This window comes from Lipotes vexillifer, unplaced genomic scaffold (assembly GCF_000442215.2).
Source record: "Lipotes vexillifer unplaced genomic scaffold, Lipotes_vexillifer_v1.1 scaffold394, whole genome shotgun sequence".
NCBI classification, from domain to species: Eukaryota; Metazoa; Chordata; class Mammalia; order Artiodactyla; family Lipotidae; genus Lipotes; species Lipotes vexillifer.
The window spans coordinates 1,233,156-1,251,071 of record NW_006791731.1 but is presented as its reverse complement, the minus strand read 5'-3'; the positions used below and the strand labels follow the sequence as shown (position 1 = coordinate 1,251,071).

At 65.0% G+C, this 17,916-nt stretch overlaps 1 protein-coding gene across 1 annotated transcript in view; it reads left to right on the top strand.

Annotated features, from left to right (window-relative positions):
• The first annotated feature begins 1,492 nt into the window (after positions 1-1,492).
• RHPN1 (rhophilin Rho GTPase binding protein 1) overlaps positions 1,493-17,916 on the top strand; it is a 16,572-nt gene continuing 148 nt past the window's right edge. The window contains exons 1-19 of the mRNA XM_007464618.1: positions 1,493-1,552; positions 4,512-4,627; positions 5,639-5,767; positions 6,120-6,195; positions 6,832-6,909; positions 7,222-7,346; positions 7,431-7,597; positions 7,844-8,037; positions 8,390-8,546; positions 8,621-8,734; positions 9,082-9,276; positions 9,634-9,710; positions 9,918-10,064; positions 10,163-10,324; positions 10,731-10,854; positions 13,884-14,028; positions 14,087-14,252; positions 14,526-14,721; positions 17,157-17,327. Of these exons, the coding sequence (XP_007464680.1) occupies positions 1,493-1,552; positions 4,512-4,627; positions 5,639-5,767; positions 6,120-6,195; positions 6,832-6,909; positions 7,222-7,346; positions 7,431-7,597; positions 7,844-8,037; positions 8,390-8,546; positions 8,621-8,734; positions 9,082-9,276; positions 9,634-9,710; positions 9,918-10,064; positions 10,163-10,324; positions 10,731-10,854; positions 13,884-14,028; positions 14,087-14,252; positions 14,526-14,721; positions 17,157-17,327 (2,599 nt within the window). The remainder of the gene's footprint in view (positions 1,553-4,511; positions 4,628-5,638; positions 5,768-6,119; positions 6,196-6,831; positions 6,910-7,221; positions 7,347-7,430; positions 7,598-7,843; positions 8,038-8,389; positions 8,547-8,620; positions 8,735-9,081; positions 9,277-9,633; positions 9,711-9,917; positions 10,065-10,162; positions 10,325-10,730; positions 10,855-13,883; positions 14,029-14,086; positions 14,253-14,525; positions 14,722-17,156; positions 17,328-17,916) is intronic.

Genomic DNA, 17,916 nt, shown 5'->3' with positions numbered 1-17,916 from the left:
TAGCTCTACAAGACCCGATTAGTCAAACCGGAGCCTCCTCCAGTCCCCTACCGCCCTGCCCAGGGGCGACCTCTCGTAACTCTTTGAGCTGCCGGTTTGGTACTGAATTCCACGGTTCCAAACAACATACTTCTGCATCCGGAATTCTGCTTTCTAACTGAGGCCTTACCTACTGACTTTGCCTCAGGAGGATGAAGCTTCAGCTTCTCTCACCCACCTCTTCACTCTTCCCCTCTCCCCTCCTCCTAACAGAAACTCCTTATAATGGTCCTGAGGTCAAGATGCCAGGACATCCTGAAATACACAGCCGAGTCAGGTTATATTCTGTGGTTACCTTTTATTTTCCCAGGAGTTAACAATTACCTTATTTTGGAGTTGTTATTGTTGCAGATGGCCAGGGTGGGCCAAGGAGCTTAGTTTACAGGATTTAGCGCTGGGGAACTGCCGGATCAGGCGCGCACGTTTGGAGAGAAGGAGCCTAGGGCTCTGCACGGAGGGGAGATGGTGAGGACGGACAAGCTGGAACTTTATCGGAACTTGATAAACTAGGGCTACTTATTACTCTGGTGTTCCTGCCCCTACAAGCGGTGTGTTCTTGGGTGAGGTGAGCCCCACATGAAATTTGAGTGCATTGCAGAGTCACCATAACTAGAGAAATTATGAAAGGACCTGGACGGAGGCACATCGCTGGGGCAACCCTGCAGGGAGAGCAGGTTACGGAAAGAGTCCAATTCTGGAAGCAGGCTGGTCCTGGAGGCAAGTCAGTTCTAGAAGTAGGTTGTGAAAGGAAGATGATACTGGAAGCAGGCTGTGGAGGTGGGTTCTGGAGGAGGATTCTGGGGCGGGGGCTCCAGAGTCGGGTTCCAGAGTAAGGTTCTGGAAGCGGGTTCTGGAGGTGTGACAATGGACGGCCGACCATGGCACCTCACTGGGGCCAGGCCGGAGCCTGGGTACCCGCGTGGAGACAGGAAAGCGGACCTTAAGAGCTGCACGGGCGCTCGCGCTAGCAAAACCGTTAACCCCATTGCGGATGTTTTCGGACTAGCCCCGCGGAGACCGCCCCCCCCCCCCCCCCCTCTGCCCCCCCCCCCCCCGCCGGTGCGGGTGAAACCCGCGCAGCCCTGGGCCCTGCGCGGCGCAGTGTTTTTCCCTTATCCGCCGGCCGGCGGTTGCCAGGGGCGACCGCATTCCCCCGGGGCTCCGCGGGCGCGGGCGGGCGGGGCCTGGCCGCGGAACCACCTCCCTCGCACCCTGGTTGGCCAAGGCTGCTGTCCGTCGGAGTCTCCGCTGCCGCCGATTGAGCAGCGGAAAGTTTCGCACGCTCGGCGCCCAGCGCCCCGCCCCTCCAGCCGACTGGGCCACCCCCCCCCCCCCCCCCCCCCCCCCCGCGGCGGGGGGGGGCGCGGGAGAGGGCAGTGCGGGATCCCGCGCGCCCGGGGTTGCTGCGCCAGCGTTGGCTTCCAGGCGGGCGCGGCCCGAACGGCGGGCGGCGATGGTGCCCGAGGGGAGGCCGGACGGCGCGGGCGCCGGCGAGGAGAGCGCCCGGCTGCAGGCGGCGGGCAGCGTCCGCAAGGTGGGAGTGCACCAGGGCGGGGGGCGCCGGGAGGTGGGGTGCCAGACCCGACGTGCTCCTGTCGCCATCTGACTCCGGCGGGCGCGGGACTGCCGGGTCGGCGCTGGCTTCTCCCGTCCGAGCGCGCCGCTAGACTCCGGGGCGAACCCCGCATCTCGCTCGCCCCTAGAGGCAAGGTGGGCTTATCGCTGGGGAAACTGGGGCCCGGTGCGGAGCCAGAGCCCAGCTGTCTGCCTGTGCTGGGCTCCTCTCTAGCCCGTTTGGGGACCCCTCCTGTGTCGACCAGGAACAGGCGGGAGCGCAAGTCCACCTCGTGGTTTTCTCCAACGCTTCAGGACCCCCTTCTGTGACAGGTGTTGGGCTCTGGTCAGTGACAGCCCGTGGCCCTCGTTTTTGTTCCTGGTGCCCATCATTCCTCCTTTTCTAGTTTTCCCCTCTCTCTCCTAGGGCTGTTCAGCTTTGCCCTGGGCACCCAGCTCTGTGTTTGATGAAACTTTTAGCAACAGGTGGCTGAAGCCTCGTGGGTACAGGAAATGGCTGGAGGATTGCCCAGCTAGGTGGTTTGTCCCTCCTCACCTACCCGCACCTCTGCCCCCTCCTGAAATCCCTGACCCCACGCGCTGTGGACTGTGGACCATTTCCAGGACGACTGGGGAAGCTCTGGAAGGGAGGGGGTGTGGAGACATTCGAGTCTGTGCCTGGGAAGGAGAGGGTGCTCTGGCTGCCTCGCTCTGCAGCCCGGGAGCCCAGTTGTCCCCAGGTGGTCACCAAGAGGCTGCCCCAGTGTTTATGCCAGGCCTTGGGCATCCATGTCCCCAAGGGTTTTCAGTCTGGTGCCACCAAGCGTAGGTGGCACCTGCACCCACAGGGTGGAAGGCCTGGCCCTGCTCACCACCTTGCTGATTGTTCCCAGGCCTGTGCTGGCATAGTTGCCCCCACACGTAGCCAGTTCTGGACACTGCCCATGCCATTTCCTCCTGGGCTTCTGGGGGATCCGCTAGACCCGTGCCATCAGGGCCATTGCAGGGAGGGTGTGGGGGGGTTGCTCCTCCTCTCCATCGGGGTGGAGGTTCTTCCACAGGTGGGTGAGCTGGCACATCCCTTTACCACCTGGTGCGGAAATGGGGGTGAGCGTGGCTCTCAGCCTGCCCAGCACTGCGGACTGGGCCGTAGGCACACCTGCCACCCAGGCCACGCAGCCAACCTGCCTTCTGGAGGGAGCGTTAGGGTCACAAGGCCACGGGGCTGCTGGCTGCGGAGCTCAGAGGGGGCCCTGGCTCAGAGGCCGTGGTCTCCCGCCTCTAACACATCTCTCCGGGAGCACTTGACATTGGAGACAAACGAACTGTGTTGATGAGGACAGCCCTGCGAGGCTGGAGGCCTCTGCCTGGCACGTGGACCACCCTCCCCAGGCAGACAGCTGTGTTGCTCACCCAGAACCCTTAGAACCTGCTGGAGCTTTGCAGTTGGACCTTTGGAGGGATAGGGTTGTAGCTTCAGCTGTGGCCTGCCCCTCTCCCCCCAGATTCTCAGGCCTCCTGGAGGGGAGACTGCTCACGTCCTCTGCTCATTCCCTTTTGCACCAAGTGGGTATGGGAGGCACCACGGAGAAGAGGCGCAGGCCAGTGGGAAGACAGACACTCAACAAGCAGAGCGGAGAGGGGAGAGCCGTGTTTTGTCTTGTTCCATCCTGGTGCCACCCTGACACCAGCCCCCTTCCCATCTACAGATGAGGGCCTGCCCAGGGTCCCACAGCAGGGAGTCCTCCAAGTTGATTGCTCTTTCTCCCATTGTTCAATGGGGACAAGTTCCCTCTCCCCAGTTGCCTTGAAGCCTTCTCTCCTTCAAGTCCCAGAAGAATGCCTCCTCCTGCAGGAAGTCTTCTGTGATTGATCTCTCCTGAGAATACTGGAGTGTGGAGGAGATGTTGGGCCATAATCCAAGGTGGCCATGCACCAGGAGCCTTGTCTGTGCAAGGGAGTGAGGCCTTCTTTAGGGTGCCCCCTGCACAGGGCTGGGACAAACTAGAGCCCCCAGAAGGTGGGAAACTGCCCTGTGTGTTGACAGTGGAGGCATGCTTCCTCAGATTTGTAGAAGACAGTGGCCATTGCAGGGAGGCCAGCATCAGCCCCGCATGAATAAAACTTCCCCTGTCTGTGCCATCAGGGCAGGGTCTTGGGAGGCACTGTGTTCTCGTCCCTGCTCCGTTCGGGGGCCAGGTGATCACCTGAGCCTGAGAGGATGTTGCCCAAGGAAGTACGTTCTGAGAAATCCTTCTCAACTCTTGGGCTGGTGACTGACCCACACGGGAGGTTCTTAAATGGCCAGGAGGAGGTGTGGTGGCCACGGCTGCACCAGTCCCACTGGGGCCCTGAAGCCCCTCCCCTCACCAGAGGAAGCCTCTCACCCTCTGAACCTGTCGCAGGGCTCCCTGCTTGGGGCCCGGGACGTGGGCAGGCTGGCAGGTGGCCCATATGCAGTACAGAACCCGCGTGGAGGCACTTCGGATGGTGGCCGTCGGGAGGCCTGGCCTGCTGCCTGTGAGCGGAGGGACCCTGGGCCTGTGGTTTGAGCGTTTGCCGCCAGTAAGCAGCCAACTGGGATGGAGCCCGGCCATGTTCAGCGTGGCCCAGGGGAGCCTCCTCTCTGTTAGCGCCCCAGCGGGAGCCGGCTGGGCATCCCCTCCAATTAAACGTGTGTGGCCTGGCATAATTGTGTGGGCGGGATGGGTCGTGGGGGTTACAGAAGGAATTCAGAAGTGCAGGAGGATGTGTGGTGAGTAATTGGCCATCTCCCGGCAGGAGCTCCAGGCTGGGCTGCTGAGACCCAGAGCCACACTGGACAGGCCCAGATTCTTCCCGGGGCCCCAGTCCCAGCCACATCCCCGCCCGCCATGTCCTTGCTGGCCCGGCCCCCGTGACCTGTGGCCTCTCGGCAGGGCTGTGACCTCCTGGCAAATTCGCAGCACGGCTGCCTGCAGAGCCGCAGGGCCCAGATCCACCAGCAGATCAACAGGGAGCTGAGGATGCGGACGGGCGCCGAGAACCTGTACAGGTGCGTGCTGGCTGCCTGGGACACCTGCCGCCGGCCGACCCATGGGAGAACAGTGCCGTGTTCCCCGAGGCCCCTGCAAGGCAGGTGCATCCCGGGGCAGGGCAGTGACCCAGGTGGGTGCCTGGTCTTGTGGTCCACATGTGATTCCGTGACCGTGGCCTCCCATTCAGGCTCCTAAGAGGCAGGGCTGGGCCTCCCACTGGGGTCTGGGGCAGCCATGCCGCTCAGCTGAGACCCTCACAGGTGACTCAGGCCCCCACCTTGGTGGCCCAAACTGGCAGGGGTAGGCTCAAGGCCAGCTGAGTTCCGTTCCGTGCGGGGCTGGAGCAGGGCTGGAGGGGATGTCCCCACCGGTGTGCAGTGTGGGAGCCTTTGAGATGCACATGGTGACCAGCAGCTGTGTGCTGACCTTCACACACTCCTGTTCTACCAGTGATGGCCCGAGGCCCAGGGAGGAGGCCTGGCCTGCTCGAGTGCAGAGTGCCGGTGAGTGCAGAGCCAGCCCCAGGGCGGGGCTCAGCTGGGCCTGGGCCACTCCTTTTCCTTAGCAGCCCTGCCTCCCTGTCCCTCCCATCCATAGGGCCAGCCCTGCCTTCCTGGACCTGTGGCCCCACTGGCAGGCACAGAGAGGGTCTGATCCCCGCCCCTCCAGGGAAGTTGGCTTCCATTCGCTGTGGAGGGCAGGCGTGAGCTGTGTCCTGGGGAAGCAAGAGGTGGTGGAGGACACTTATGCCCTGGAAGCTCAGGGACCAAGGAGATGTGCTTGAGCCAGAGTCACAACATACCCCCGTGGACAGGAATCTGCCTGAACCACGGGGGTTTGCAGAGAAGGGGCAGGTCATCTGGCGGGCCCTGGACCCCACTGCTGCCCCCCCAAGGGGGCTGGGCCCGTCGGCACATCACTCTGGGAGTGGGCTCCAGAGCTCAGGCTGGGGCAGGGGCTGCAGCGAAGCCCAGGGGCATGGGTCCGCCTGCAGGGATAGGGCTTCACCTCAGCCTGGCCTCCCCTAGAGCCACCAGCAACGCCCGGGTGAGGGAGACTGTGGCCCTGGAGCTGAGCTACGTCAACTCCAGCCTGCAGCTGCTGAAGGAGGAGTTGGAGGGGCTCGATGGCAACGTGGACGCCGACCAGCCCCAGAGGTGCGTGTGCATGTGTGCGCGAGGACGCAGACTGGCCCCAGAGGTGTGTGTGCATGCGTGCGCAAGGACACGGACTGGCCCCAGAGGTGCGTGTGCACATGTGTGCAAGGACACGGAGGGGCCCCAGAGGTGCGTGTGCATGCGTGCGCAGAGCAGCACCCACCACGCGTGTGTGTGGGAGGATGTGATCCAGGACAGGGTGTGGTGGGACGTGTGTGGTGTGCAAGGACATGTACCATAATCAGAGGAGAGGCGTGTCCCGTGGGGCAGGAGTGGTAGCGGGTGGACTCCGTGGCCACTGGGGACAGCAGAGTCCAGCCTTAGAGCCCAGACTCGATGCTTCTGGTTCTAGCGAAGGTATCACTGTCCCCATGATCCCCCTGGGGCTGAAGGAGACCAAGCAGCTAGACTGGGCCACACCCCTGAAGGTGAGTGCTGGCCTGTGAGCCCTGGGCTCTGGGGGGTCTTTGGGGGCTTCCTGGTCCAGCCATCTCACGGATATGAAGACTCTGAGGCCCAGAGAGGAGAAGGGTCTCTGCCCTGGAGCCGCTTGGCCTCCCCAGGCTACGGGGGATTTGGATTGGGTGGGCTTTGCAGAAAGGCATGCACGCTGGGATGGGTGTCAGCAGCACTGGAGGCCCCAAGATGGCTGCAGGGTCCTGACTCTCACTCTGAGGGTCCCGCTGGCAGGGGCCACCTCTTCCAGACAGAGCCTGTGCTGAGAAAACCTGCTGGTTCCCGGGTCCTTGTTGGGGCTCGTGAGCCTGGCTGCCCTGGGCAGCTCGCCGCTCCGGCCAGGCCGGCAGAAAGGTGCCTCGCCTCTCGGCCTCAGTGTCCTTGCCTGTCAAGTGGCAGGTAGCACTTGCCTCATGGGGTTAATAAGGGAATTCAAGTAGAAACATCACCAAGTCTCCAGGCCCCATATCTGTGGTGGGGGGCACCCACATCTGTGGTGGGGGGCACCCACGTCAGTGTGTAGACCAGGGCCTCCCCTCGCTTCGGGTCTTCACCCACGTCGGGCTGGGAGACTTCAGAGAAGGCCAGCGCTTGTCCCTTCGAATCAGGAGCTGATCTCAGGGCACTTTGGAGAGGACAGTGCTTCCTACGAGGCTGAAATCCGGGAGCTGGAGGACCTGCGGCAGGTGGGTGGGTGCCTCCCAGTCCATAGGTGAGAAGACAGAGGCTCGGTGCTGCTGGCCCTTTGGGAATGGCTACTCTGTGCCTGTCCCCACCCCAGGGACCCTGCCTGGGTCTCTTGCCCCAATGCCCTGCACAGTCTCCTGGAGTGGCACACGTGGTCCACAGCAGCCCCTGGGAGGGCAGGTGTGACCGTGTCCACCCCTAGACCCTGGGGTGCTCTCCTGGGGCTGTTGCATTCAAGGGGATTCCCAGGGCGGTGTGCATGCCATGAGGTGGGCTGGGGCCGTGGGACCCCGCTGACTTCCACCCGGCAGGCCACGCGGACCCCTAGCCGGAGCGAGGCAGGCCTGGAGCTGCTCACGGCCTACTACAATCAGCTGTGTTTCCAGGAGGCACGCTTTGTCACCCCTGCCAGGAGCCTGGGACTGCTGTTCCACTGGTAGGGGCGGGGCGGGGGGCAGCGGCCGCTTCTGAGACCCTGGCTTCTTGTGAGGGCTCTGCCCAGCCTGACCCGACCCTGCAGGTACGACTCGCTGACGGGGGTTCCGGCCCAGCAGCGGGCCCTGGCCTTCGAGAAGGGCAGCGTGCTCTTCAACATCGGTGCCCTCCACACCCAGATCGGGGCTCGCCAGGACCGCTCCTGCCCCGAGGGCGCCAGCTGTGCCGTGGAGGCCTTTCAGAGGGCTGCGGGTGAGAGCCGCCCAGGGCTGGACCCCCAGCTGTGCCTGCGTGGTCCTCGCTTCCAGGCGTGAGGAGCAGAGCCTTCTCTGTGGCCAGAGCTAGGGGCCCAGTACAATGCCCCCTAGCCCGAGGGGTCACACGCACAGGCCCTCCGTGGGGCGCAGAGGGTGCTCCCCAACCAGGGCCGAGCACACGGGGTGGGGGCGGGGGCGGGGTGGCCCCGCCGTGCCACCCTGAGCCCCCTCCCCTCCGCAGGGGCCTTCAGCCTCCTGAGGGAGAACTTCTCCCACGCACCCAGCCCTGACATGAGCCCCGCCTCACTCTCCATGCTGGAGCAGCTCATGACCGCCCAGGCCCAGGAGTGCGTCTTCGAGGGCCTCTTGCTGCAGGCCCCCGTGGCTCCCCATGACTGCCTGGCCCAGCTCCACCTGGCTCAGGAGGCCGCCCAGGTGAGAGCGGGGAGCCCGGCCAAGCTGTGGTGTCTCAGTGGGCAGCAGGGCCTGGGTCGAGGGTGCCGGCTGGAGCTTAGGAGCAGAGCCAGGATCTGGGCGGCGGAGGGGGTGGGTACAGGGCCTCCTGTAGGGTCCCAGAGCCGGCTGTCAACCCTGAGGTCCCGAGTCCCCCGCCTCTGGGGCAACACCAATCAAGGCAGGAACCGGGGCCCTGCCCCTGAAGCTCAGCCTGGCGTGGGGCAGGGCCGCTGGGACTTTGGTCGAAGCCAAGTCCCAGGGTGGGGAGAGGTGGGGGCCCAGGCCGCTAGGCTCGCGGGAGGCCCCACCATCCTGCCGTGTGCGCCAGCAGGTGGCGGCCGAGTACCGGCTGGTGCATCAGGCCATGGCCCAGCCGCCCGTCCAGGACTACGTGCCCTTCCCCTGGACCACCCTGGTGCACGTGAAGGCCGAGCACTTCCGCGCCCTGGCCCACTACCACGCGGCCCTGGCCCTGTGTGACGGCGCCCGTGAGTGCCCCGCCCCGCATGCCCGTGTGCCGGCAGGGCCCCGCCGGCGCCTCACCGCCCTCTCCGACCCACAGCGGTGGCGGAGGCGGAGCTTCCTGCCCTCGAGCAGATCTTCCTCGGGCTCCCGGCCTCGTCTGAGCCCCGGGGCCCCGCACTGCCCCAGGAACAGGAGGACCGCCGGAAGCTGGGTGAGGCGGCTGAGGGAGGGGGCGGGGCGCTGGGGCCTCCGCGGGCGTGAATGACCCACTCCACCCCGTCATCCCCAGCCCTGATGCCCCGGCACTGGCGGGTGGGGTCCCCAGCTCGCCCGGAGCAGGGGCCCCAGCAGTGCGGGCGGCGTCGGGAGGGGGCGGGGGCAGAGGGGGCGAGCCACACACGGCGGCAGCTCTTTCGCGGCTCAGACCTGCCGTCGGGCCCTCAGGATGAGCCCAGAAGCCCTCACTTGCCCTCCTCTTGCAGCATCTGGGGGTGGGGGAGCTGGGGCCCAGCCTGGAAGGACCAGGCAGGCAGCGTGTGACAGCTCTGTCCCATGCAGGCAAGGCCCACCTGAAGCGGGCCATCCTGGGTCAGGAGGAGGCCCTGCGGCTGCATGCCGTGTGCCGGGCCCTGCGCAGGGTGGACCTGCTGCAGGTCGTGCTGGCCCAGGCGCTGCGGCGCTCTCTGGCCAAGTACTCGGAACTCGACCTCGAGGACGACTTCTGTGAGGCCGCCGAGGCCCCTGACGTTCGGCGTGAGCAGCCAGGCCCCTTGGGTGGGTGTGTCCTGGCCCCAGGGGGGCGGTGGGTGGAGGCCTCCTGGCGAGCAACTGCCATTTGCCACAGAGCTATGGGCCCTGGAAGGAGGAGCAGGGCCGTTGGCAGGGGAGCCGTGATGGCAGCTCCACGCCCCCCTCTCCCTGCACCTGGGACCCCCAAAAACCACCCCCCGGGGCTCCTCCTGCTGGTGGCCCACAGAGGGGCCGGTGTGCACGGGCTGCACTTCGGGTCACCCACTCTGCTCTGGCTGAGCCACACCCAGCTGCTTCCCAGGGTTCCGGGCCGTGAGCCTTGGGCTCAGCCACGCCCTCCCTTCCCTTTCACCCTTTCAGCTAAGACGCAGCGGAGGCCAGAGGGCAGGGCACCCAGCTTCTCCCGGGTGAAGGTGGCTGATATCTTCCATCGGCTGGTGAGCACCCCTCCCAGGCCACCCCCACCTCGGCTCTGCCCTGCGTTTTCAGGCAGGCCCTCGATGGTGGCCCAACCCTGCCTGGCCCCCCTGCAGACCCTGCTGGTTTCTGTCCCCAAATGTGGAGATCGGGGTGAGGGTGCTCCAGGCCGGGGCTCCCCCAAGTGCTGCAGCCCAGCCAGGCCTCTGACTTCTGACCGCCCCCAGGGGCCCCTGTCCGTGTTCTCAGCCAAGAACCACTGGCGGCTGGCAGGGCCCATCCATGTGGCCCGAGGAGAGGGGGGTTTCGGCTTCACGCTACGGGGTGACGCGCCCGTTCTCATCGCTGCCGTCGTTCCAGGGGGCCGGGCTGCGGTAAGGGCCCCCACCCCGGGGCTGACTGCGGGAAGGGGGAAGATGGGACTGGCTAGAGGTGGAGGGTTGCCCACGGGACTCTCCCCGTCTCCCTGCAGGCGGCCGGCCTGAAGGAGGGTGACTACATCGTGTCGGTGAATGGGCAGCCGTGCAGGTGGTGGAAGCATGCAGATGTGGTAGCCCAGCTGAAGGGCGTGGGCGACGAGGGCGTGAGCCTGCAGGTGCTGACGCTGCTGCCCGGTGCCGAGCCGCCTGGCTCGGTGAGCCCCGGGGCCCTGGGGGGGTGGTCCCTAACTCCTTGTCCCGCCCCGGCCCTGGGCCTTCCACCAAGCCCCCAACATCCGCAGATGCCAGGAGAGCACTCGGATGACCTTCCAGGCAGCAGCCACCTATGCTGCGGCCTCCACGTGGTGGCAGCTCCTGCCCTTGACAAGGCCCCAGCCCACCCCTCAGCTGGCCTCCACCCTCCTGGAGGCCCCGGGCAGGAGCTGCGCAGGAGCTCTGTCCGCCCAGCACGGCAAACCCCTGCTACATGGCCGCCCTCCCAGGAACCCCGCCACGTGCCCCCTGAATACCACCCAGCTCATCCCTGTCGCACTCACCAGGCTGGCCACAAACAGGCCAGGCCAGGGTGCCGACCAATACCCATTTCCATCCCGAACACAGGGGGACCGCCGGCCAGCCCTGGGGGGGCTTCTGAGGAGCCAGAAGGAGTGTGGCTGGGAGACACCAGGGCCCGCACAAGCCAGCCCCAGGCCCCTCCTTGGCTGGAACCGCAAGGCCAAGAGAGGCAAGGCTGGAAGGAGGCTGTCCCCAGCCCCACAGCCCTGAGCCAGGCTGCCCAGGCCGGCAGTGAGGGGCCAGCTCTCCCCACACCCCAGCCCCAGCACAGGCTCCAGCTGGCTGGGAGTGAGGACCCCATGCACGCCTTCCTGACCCCAGAGCACCTTCGGGCCAGTCTGCTGCCCCACCCAGTGCCCAGAGCTGCCCATTAAAGACATTGTGAGATGAGGTGTGTCCGAGCCCAGTGCTGGGGGCCAGGTGCTGCCCCCCCCCCACGGGAAGTGTCACAGTCACCTCTGCACGCCGACTCCCAAGTGCCAGGAGGCTGCCCTGTCCTCCTGCGCCCCAGGTGCCCACTTGAGGGCAGCTTCCCGGGTGGGGGTGTCCGGCTGCCCTTCTTGGATCCTGAAGGAGTCGTCCCCAGAGAGCCTGGGCTGATGTGTTGCCAGCGGGTCCCTGCAGCCCAGATGCCCACTGCCCCCTGTGCTGGGCTCCTGAGGCCCCTCAGCTGAGCTCTCCCCATCCCCCCACCCACCCCCAGCATGCCATATCCTGTCCACACCCTCCCTCAGGACTGGCTCCACCCCAAGCCAAGCTTCTGTTTGGCCCCCAGTGATTCCTTCTGGGCACCCCTCCCACTGGCCCACCTGGCACCCAACAGGCTAGAGAAGGCTCAGCTACCTTCCCGCCCTGCCCCTCCCTCCACACAGCAGCCTGGTGCCCACAGCACTGCCTCCCGTCTGATCGGGGTCCCAGCCAAGGCCAACTACTGCAACACCTTTTACTGTCTCTCCGTGGACAGAACGGGGACCCATCCCTGCTTCTGTCCCTCCTGTCCCCTCATCCTGACCCCTTCTGCGTCGAGGGCCTAGATCTGATCCCAGCCCTGCACCTGCAGTCCAGTCCTTTACCAAGCTGCCAGCCAGGCCCATCTCCCGCCCTCACTTCCCATCTGGCCAAGCTCCACCTGCCCTCACCCTGTCTCCGCCCTCACCCCACCAGGCCCCACCCCATCCTGCCAGACTCTGCCACCCGCCCCCGCTCCTCGCCCTGCAGGCGAGCCTGGGCGTCCGAGGCCCCTGCTCCAGCCTCGGGCAGGTGTCTGCGGGGCCGTTTCATCCCCCTGCACCTAAGCCCAGCACTGAGGGGTGCCCGCAGCCCACTCTAGCCCCCTTGGACTCCTCCCCAGCCCCTTTGGCACTGAACTGGGCTCCTCAGACCGTGAGCCTTCAGTGTTCCCCCCCCAACCATGCATACTGGTGGACGGCCCCCAGAGACCACGGCGGCCACACTCTCCTGGGTCCCGCGGTGGTGTGGCTCAGGATCTGGCCCCAAAAAGAGGAGTGAGAGGTGGGACGGGGTGCTGCCTGCAGCCCTAGGCAGGTTAGGGTTGGGGGGGGCAGGGGTCCCCGTGGCCACCAGGGGGCAGCCGCTGCCCGCTTGAGTGCAGTGCAGGTTTGGGGAAGGGCAAGCAGCAGACCCAGGAGAGCAAGGAAGCCCCCCTGCAGACCAAGGCCCAGCCACCCCCGTCTCTGGGCATCATCCCTGTCCCCTCTGTGAGGTCCCCAGGCAGGAGCAGCCCTGGGCGGGGGAGGCCAGGCAGCCCTGGCCCCTGCCATCCACTACCTTCTTTAGCATTACTGGGGCAGGGGAGTGAGTGGGGGGATGTGAGAGTGTAAGGGAATGGGTAAGTGGGTGTGATGAGGGCATGCAGCTTTCGGAGTGGGACGGCAGGGCTGCGCCACCTGCCGGAGCCTGGGGACAGGGCATCCAGGTGCATCCCTCCCCGACCCACCTGCCCCTCCTGGGAGAATGCCCCTCTCAGCAGAACCGGCCAAGGTCACCTCAGCACTTACTAATTTGATTAATAAAACTGTGCATCAAGGAAGCATTACCCGCTAATCGGGAACGACAGGGCTGGCAGGTCCTGTCCAGGACTCAGCAACTTCCCTGCTTCCAGCAGCCGATCTGGACCCAAGAGGGGCTGGGGCTGGGCATGGAGCTGCTACCTGCTTCTCGCCCCAGGCAGGTGGGGATGGCCCCTTGCCAAGGACCAGACCCTCCCCATGTGGACAGCCGGTGGTGCACGCCCCACCAGGGCCTTCCCAGCCCCTCCCTTACCCTGCACAAGTGGCCTGCTTCCCGGCCCTCAGGCAAGCCAGGGCCTTTGCTCCCCTGGGCCAGGTGGGACTGGGCATCGAGGGGAGCCCCAGCTCTCCAGGAAGCAGTGGCCCACTTTCCAGATGGGAAAGTAGGTGCTGAGCGTGGGGCACGGACCAACCGGCGTCCCACAGGGCCAGCGGAGGCTCTGCCCACACGTTTCCAGCCACTTGAGGCACCTGTCAGCTGTTCCTGGACGCCAAGAGTATTGCCACCCTGTGTCCAGCACACCTCAGCACACAGGAATGGCCCGGCCCACCCAGTCTCCCTGGCATCTCCCTAGTGTCCCTAGACGGCTGAGTTGACCGAAGGTGGAGTCCTGGGCTGGCTCCAGGAGGCCTTGGGGATGAGGTCATGGACACGACTCTGGGCCTGGCAGGACCCCCACCCTGAGGGCAATACTGCACCCCCGTGGGGGCAGGACTCAGAACAAGCCTGGCACCCGAGGGTGAGTCCCGCCACACCCGACATCAGCCTGGGGTTGTCAGCGCCTGGCCCAGCCCAGGAGTGAAGCAGGCGGCTGAGGGGCTTCTCTGTGTGTGCTGGGGGATTGTCCAGGCTGGGAGAGGGGCTGTGCCCCGAGGGCCCACCTGGGCTGAGTCCTCTCCCCAGTGGCAGCGGGCTGCCCTGACGGGCTGGCGCGTGGGGATCTGCACACAGTGGGGCTGGGGGTGAGAAGGCACGTGCCTGCCCGGCCCATCCGCTCTGGCCTGACGTGTCTAGGCGCTCCGGCTCTTCCCCATACCAGCGCCTCAGCCCCATTTTGCCCTGTGCTCTCTGCCCCCTCAGTTCCAAGCTGGGATGTGCTCAGCCTTCCTCAGATGTGGCCATGTCTCAGGTCGGTCACGGCTCTAAACCCCCCCCTTTCCGTTCCAGCCACATCCCGTTGTCGCGATGCCCCGGATGGGCCGTGGGCCACAGACAGGGACGGCGCCGGCTCATCCACAAGCTCCACAAATACCTGGGAAGATGCAGCCGCCTGGTGCGAGTGTCCTGTGCATGTGCCTCCCGGGGAGGGAGGGTGAGGCCCAGGAGCTTCTGAGGCAGCAGCGGGACACTGCCCCTGTCCCCGTGCCCAGCGCGGGGAGGGCCCGGGAGGACGTGGGAGAGCGTGGGGCTGAGGGCGTGCGCCGAGCAGCGGGCACGCGGAGCTCCCCGGCGCGCGCCCAGGCCGCCCCGGCCGCCGCCCCCGCCCCACGCAGGAACGTCTCATTTTCCAGAGTGGTCTCGCGCTGGGCGGGGGAGGTCGGGCTGAGCGCACGCTGTGATCATTTTGCTTTGCCAACAGAAAACTGCCGCGAGGGGAAAAGGCAAACTCCCTTTCGCTTGGGTCAGCAGTGAGCGCAGCAGATTAATGTGAGGAGAGGCGTGGGCGTGGAAGGAAGGGAGCCCCGAGGCGGAGGCGGGAGGGCCAGGGAGGGGGTGGGCCAGGCGGAGGACAGGTGTCAGGGCCGCCGGCTGGGGGGACCCCTCCTGGCTTCGCTCTTCCCCCGTACCCCCTCGATTCACTTCTCCCAGGGCTCCCACCGCACCCCACCCCCACCCGCACCCAGCCCAGGCCCGTCCACCTCCGCCCCAATCCCGCAAAAGGCAGGGTTGGCCCAGGAGCCTCCAGAACAGGACCTGGATCGATGGCACACTCCATCCGGAACCCCACTAACCATGGCCACGTGGTGGTTCCCAGCCTTCACCCCACTGGACACCAGCCCCTGGGGTGAGCCCACGGGAGGTGGCCCTCGGGGACCCAGGGCCAGAGTGAGAGGCGGTGCGGCTCACCGAAGCTGCACAGCCGCCGCGGGGGTGGGGGCAGCCAGGGTGGTCCCAGGGCCCTGGGGATCCAGAAGTGGGGTGCGTGGGAGGCGGTTAAGTGGGAGAAGCAGCCGCTCCGACCCCGAGCTCCTGGTGGGGCCGAGTCCCCAAGGCCCTGCTGAGAAGGCTGGGTTAGAGGTCTGCCGGGCCTCATGGAGGCCGGGAGGTAGGCTCCAGCCTTGGGGTGTCCCGTAGGGACCCAAGCCCAAGAAGCCCGAGGCACACTGTGCTCCCGGCATCCCGAGGCAGAGCTTTTGTTGGAGAAGCTGAACTTGTTGCCTGACCGCAGAGGGCTCAATGGTGGCCCCCAAAAGATACAGCCTCCCAGAACCTGGGAACGTGCCCTTGTGTGGAAAAAGGATCTTCGCACATGTATTCAAGTTACGGATCTTGGGATGAGATCATCCTGATTACCCGGTGGGCCCTGAATCCACTGACACATTTCCCAGTAAGAGACAGAAGAGGAGAGACCATGTGAAGACACGGGCAGAGACTGGAGTGCTGAGGCAGCAGCCTAGGAGCACCTGGGGACACCAGAAGCGGAAGGGACCAAGAAGGGTCCTCCCCTCCAGCCTCCGGGAGAGCACAGCCCTGCCCACACTTCGATCTCAGACTTCTGGCCTCCAGAACTGGGAGAGAACACGTTTCTGGTGTTTTAAGCTTCCGAGTTTAGGGTAATTGGTTAGAACAGCAGCAGGAAGCCAGTAAGCCGACCTCACACACGTCCCCGTGTTTCTGGGCCTCAGTTTGTCCTTCCGTAGGATGGACAACAGGGCCTCAGGTGTTGGATTACAGGGGTGGGCTCAGCCCAGCTGTCCATGAGAAGCATCTCCCACTTCTGGAAAGCCTGCCCCACCCCCAGATTCTGAAGCACGTGGCTGGGGCACTCGGTCACAATGGCCTGAACATCTGCATTTCGGGACTGTCCAGCTAGAGACTGACCGAGTGGATGAGGCAGCCACAGACATCCCCTACCCTGCTCACCTCCCTCGGCCTCAGAGTCCTGGGGGCTCAGAGCCTTCTGTGGCTGGCTCCCAGGTGGCTGTGTGCCTTTGAGGCATCTCACCACCCCTCAGACGGGCCATGGGTCCTGAGTGCTGCCTCCTGGGGGCTCAGCCCCAGGGGGAGGTGTGAGACCGTTCTCTGGGTGGCTGGTGAGGCCTCTGCACGGGACCGTGGGGTCGCTCAGAGCCCGTGTGGAGCCGCCCGGCCACGCCCCTGGCTGTGTGTGTTAGGGGGGTTCTGAGGCCTGGGGGGTTGCCCAGGCTCAGCCAGCACCCCATCCCACCCCACCCCACCCCAGGGCCAGACACCCTAGCAAGCTTTGCCCTCTTCCCTGTGGCCGGGGTCTGTGCGTTCAGCTGTCGTTCAGGTGAGTCTACCTCACCGAGCTCCTATGGGGGCGATAGACCCAAACACAGCTGCCCCCAGGCAAACTTAGAAGGCTCGACTGGGGCCATCCAAGGAAGTGGAGTGGAGGTGACCTGGGTCGGGGTCAGTGGTCGGTGTGGCCGCCGAGGGAACGGGCAGTGCACGGGTTTAGAGGACACTGAACCCCGCCCCCCCCCACGAGTCCCCGTCTCCCAGCACCAGGGGTGAGGGTCTCCCCGGGCAACCTCGGGCCGCCCCTCCTGTGGCTGTGTGCCTCCTGGTGCGAGGGAAAGGAGAGCCGCCCTGCCCCTGCGGGGCAGCCCCGAAGCACCCCCCCTCCCTGCACCTGCCACGACAGAGCCACCTCTTCAGGGGGTGCTCCTGGAACCCCCCGGCGGAATCCCGGCCAAACATCTCTGCCTGGCCAGTCTCCTGGGACAGAGGGTCCCTGGGCTCACAGCCCAGGAGGGACAGGGGAGGAGTGGAGGGGACAGCGGCTCGCCAGAGTCCTCAGGGACCAGAGCACACCCAGCACTCTGCTCTGATGGCTGAGGAAAGTTCTGTGCCTCTGGCCTGATGCATCGCTCTCTGCTGACCCTGGGCCCCCAGCCCTGCCCCCCGCCCCCCCGCAGCTGTGCCAGTGTCTGGAAGCCTCCTCTGCTTGCTCCAGTGCAGCTTAAGCTCGTGAGAACCCCCACTATGGCCCTCCCCCTCCTCCCCTCCCCCTTCCTCCCTTCCCCTCCCTCTTCCCAGCCTCCCCTCCCCAGGCCCTGCACTCTCTCAGTGGCACCTAGCTCCGTGGCCAGGTGGGCATGGTCCTCACCTGCCCCTGAGTGGAGCTGAGGCAGGATGTGTGGGAAGGAGGGCAGGTGGGCTCCCAGAGGGGGCGGGGAAGGACGAGACAGAACTGCCCAGCTGAAGCCCAAGGCCCCACTTGGAAGGGGCTGTCCCTGGGGCGCCCTGTCCCAGCCTGCGAGGAACGCATCGCTGGGCCTCGGTTTCCCTACCTGAGAGCTCAGAGCCCTGCTGCGGGGGTGGGGGGCAGCGACGTCTGGGAGTCCTGCGTCCCTCCCGGAGCGGACGTGCCCGCCGTGACTCCCTCCTCTCCGGACGCCGACTGTGGACTCAGCCGGGGTCGGGGTGAGCCCAGCCACCACGCGCTCACACACACACACACTCCTCCCAGGCCATGCAGACCCCGAGGCCGGCTCCAGGTCCCGCACGCTTGGCCCACGGCACCACCAGGGAGCGCAGGAGGAAGAACCGGGCCGGGAGGGCGGTTTGGGGTTTTTTTGTTCTTCTTTCTGTAGTTGCTTTTGGTGTAAGGTTAGGTGGTTTATTTGAGATTTTTCTTGTTTCTTGAGGTAGGATTGTATTGATATAAAGTTCCCTGTTAGAATTGGTTTTACTGCATCCCATAGGTTTTGCTTGTCGTGTTTTCATTGTCTTTTGTTTCTAGGTATTTTTTAATTTCTTCTTTGATTTCTTCAGTGATCTCTTGGTTATTTATTAGTGTATTGTTTAGCCTACATGTGTTTGTAGTTTTAACAGATTTTTCCTGTAATTGACATCTAGTCTTATAGCATTGTAGTTGGAAAAGATAATTGATATGATTTCATTTTTCTTAAATTTACCAAGGCTCGATTTGTTACCCAATATATGATCTATCCTGGAGAATGTTCCATGAGCACTTGAGAAAAATGTGTATTCTGTTGTTTTTGGATGGAGT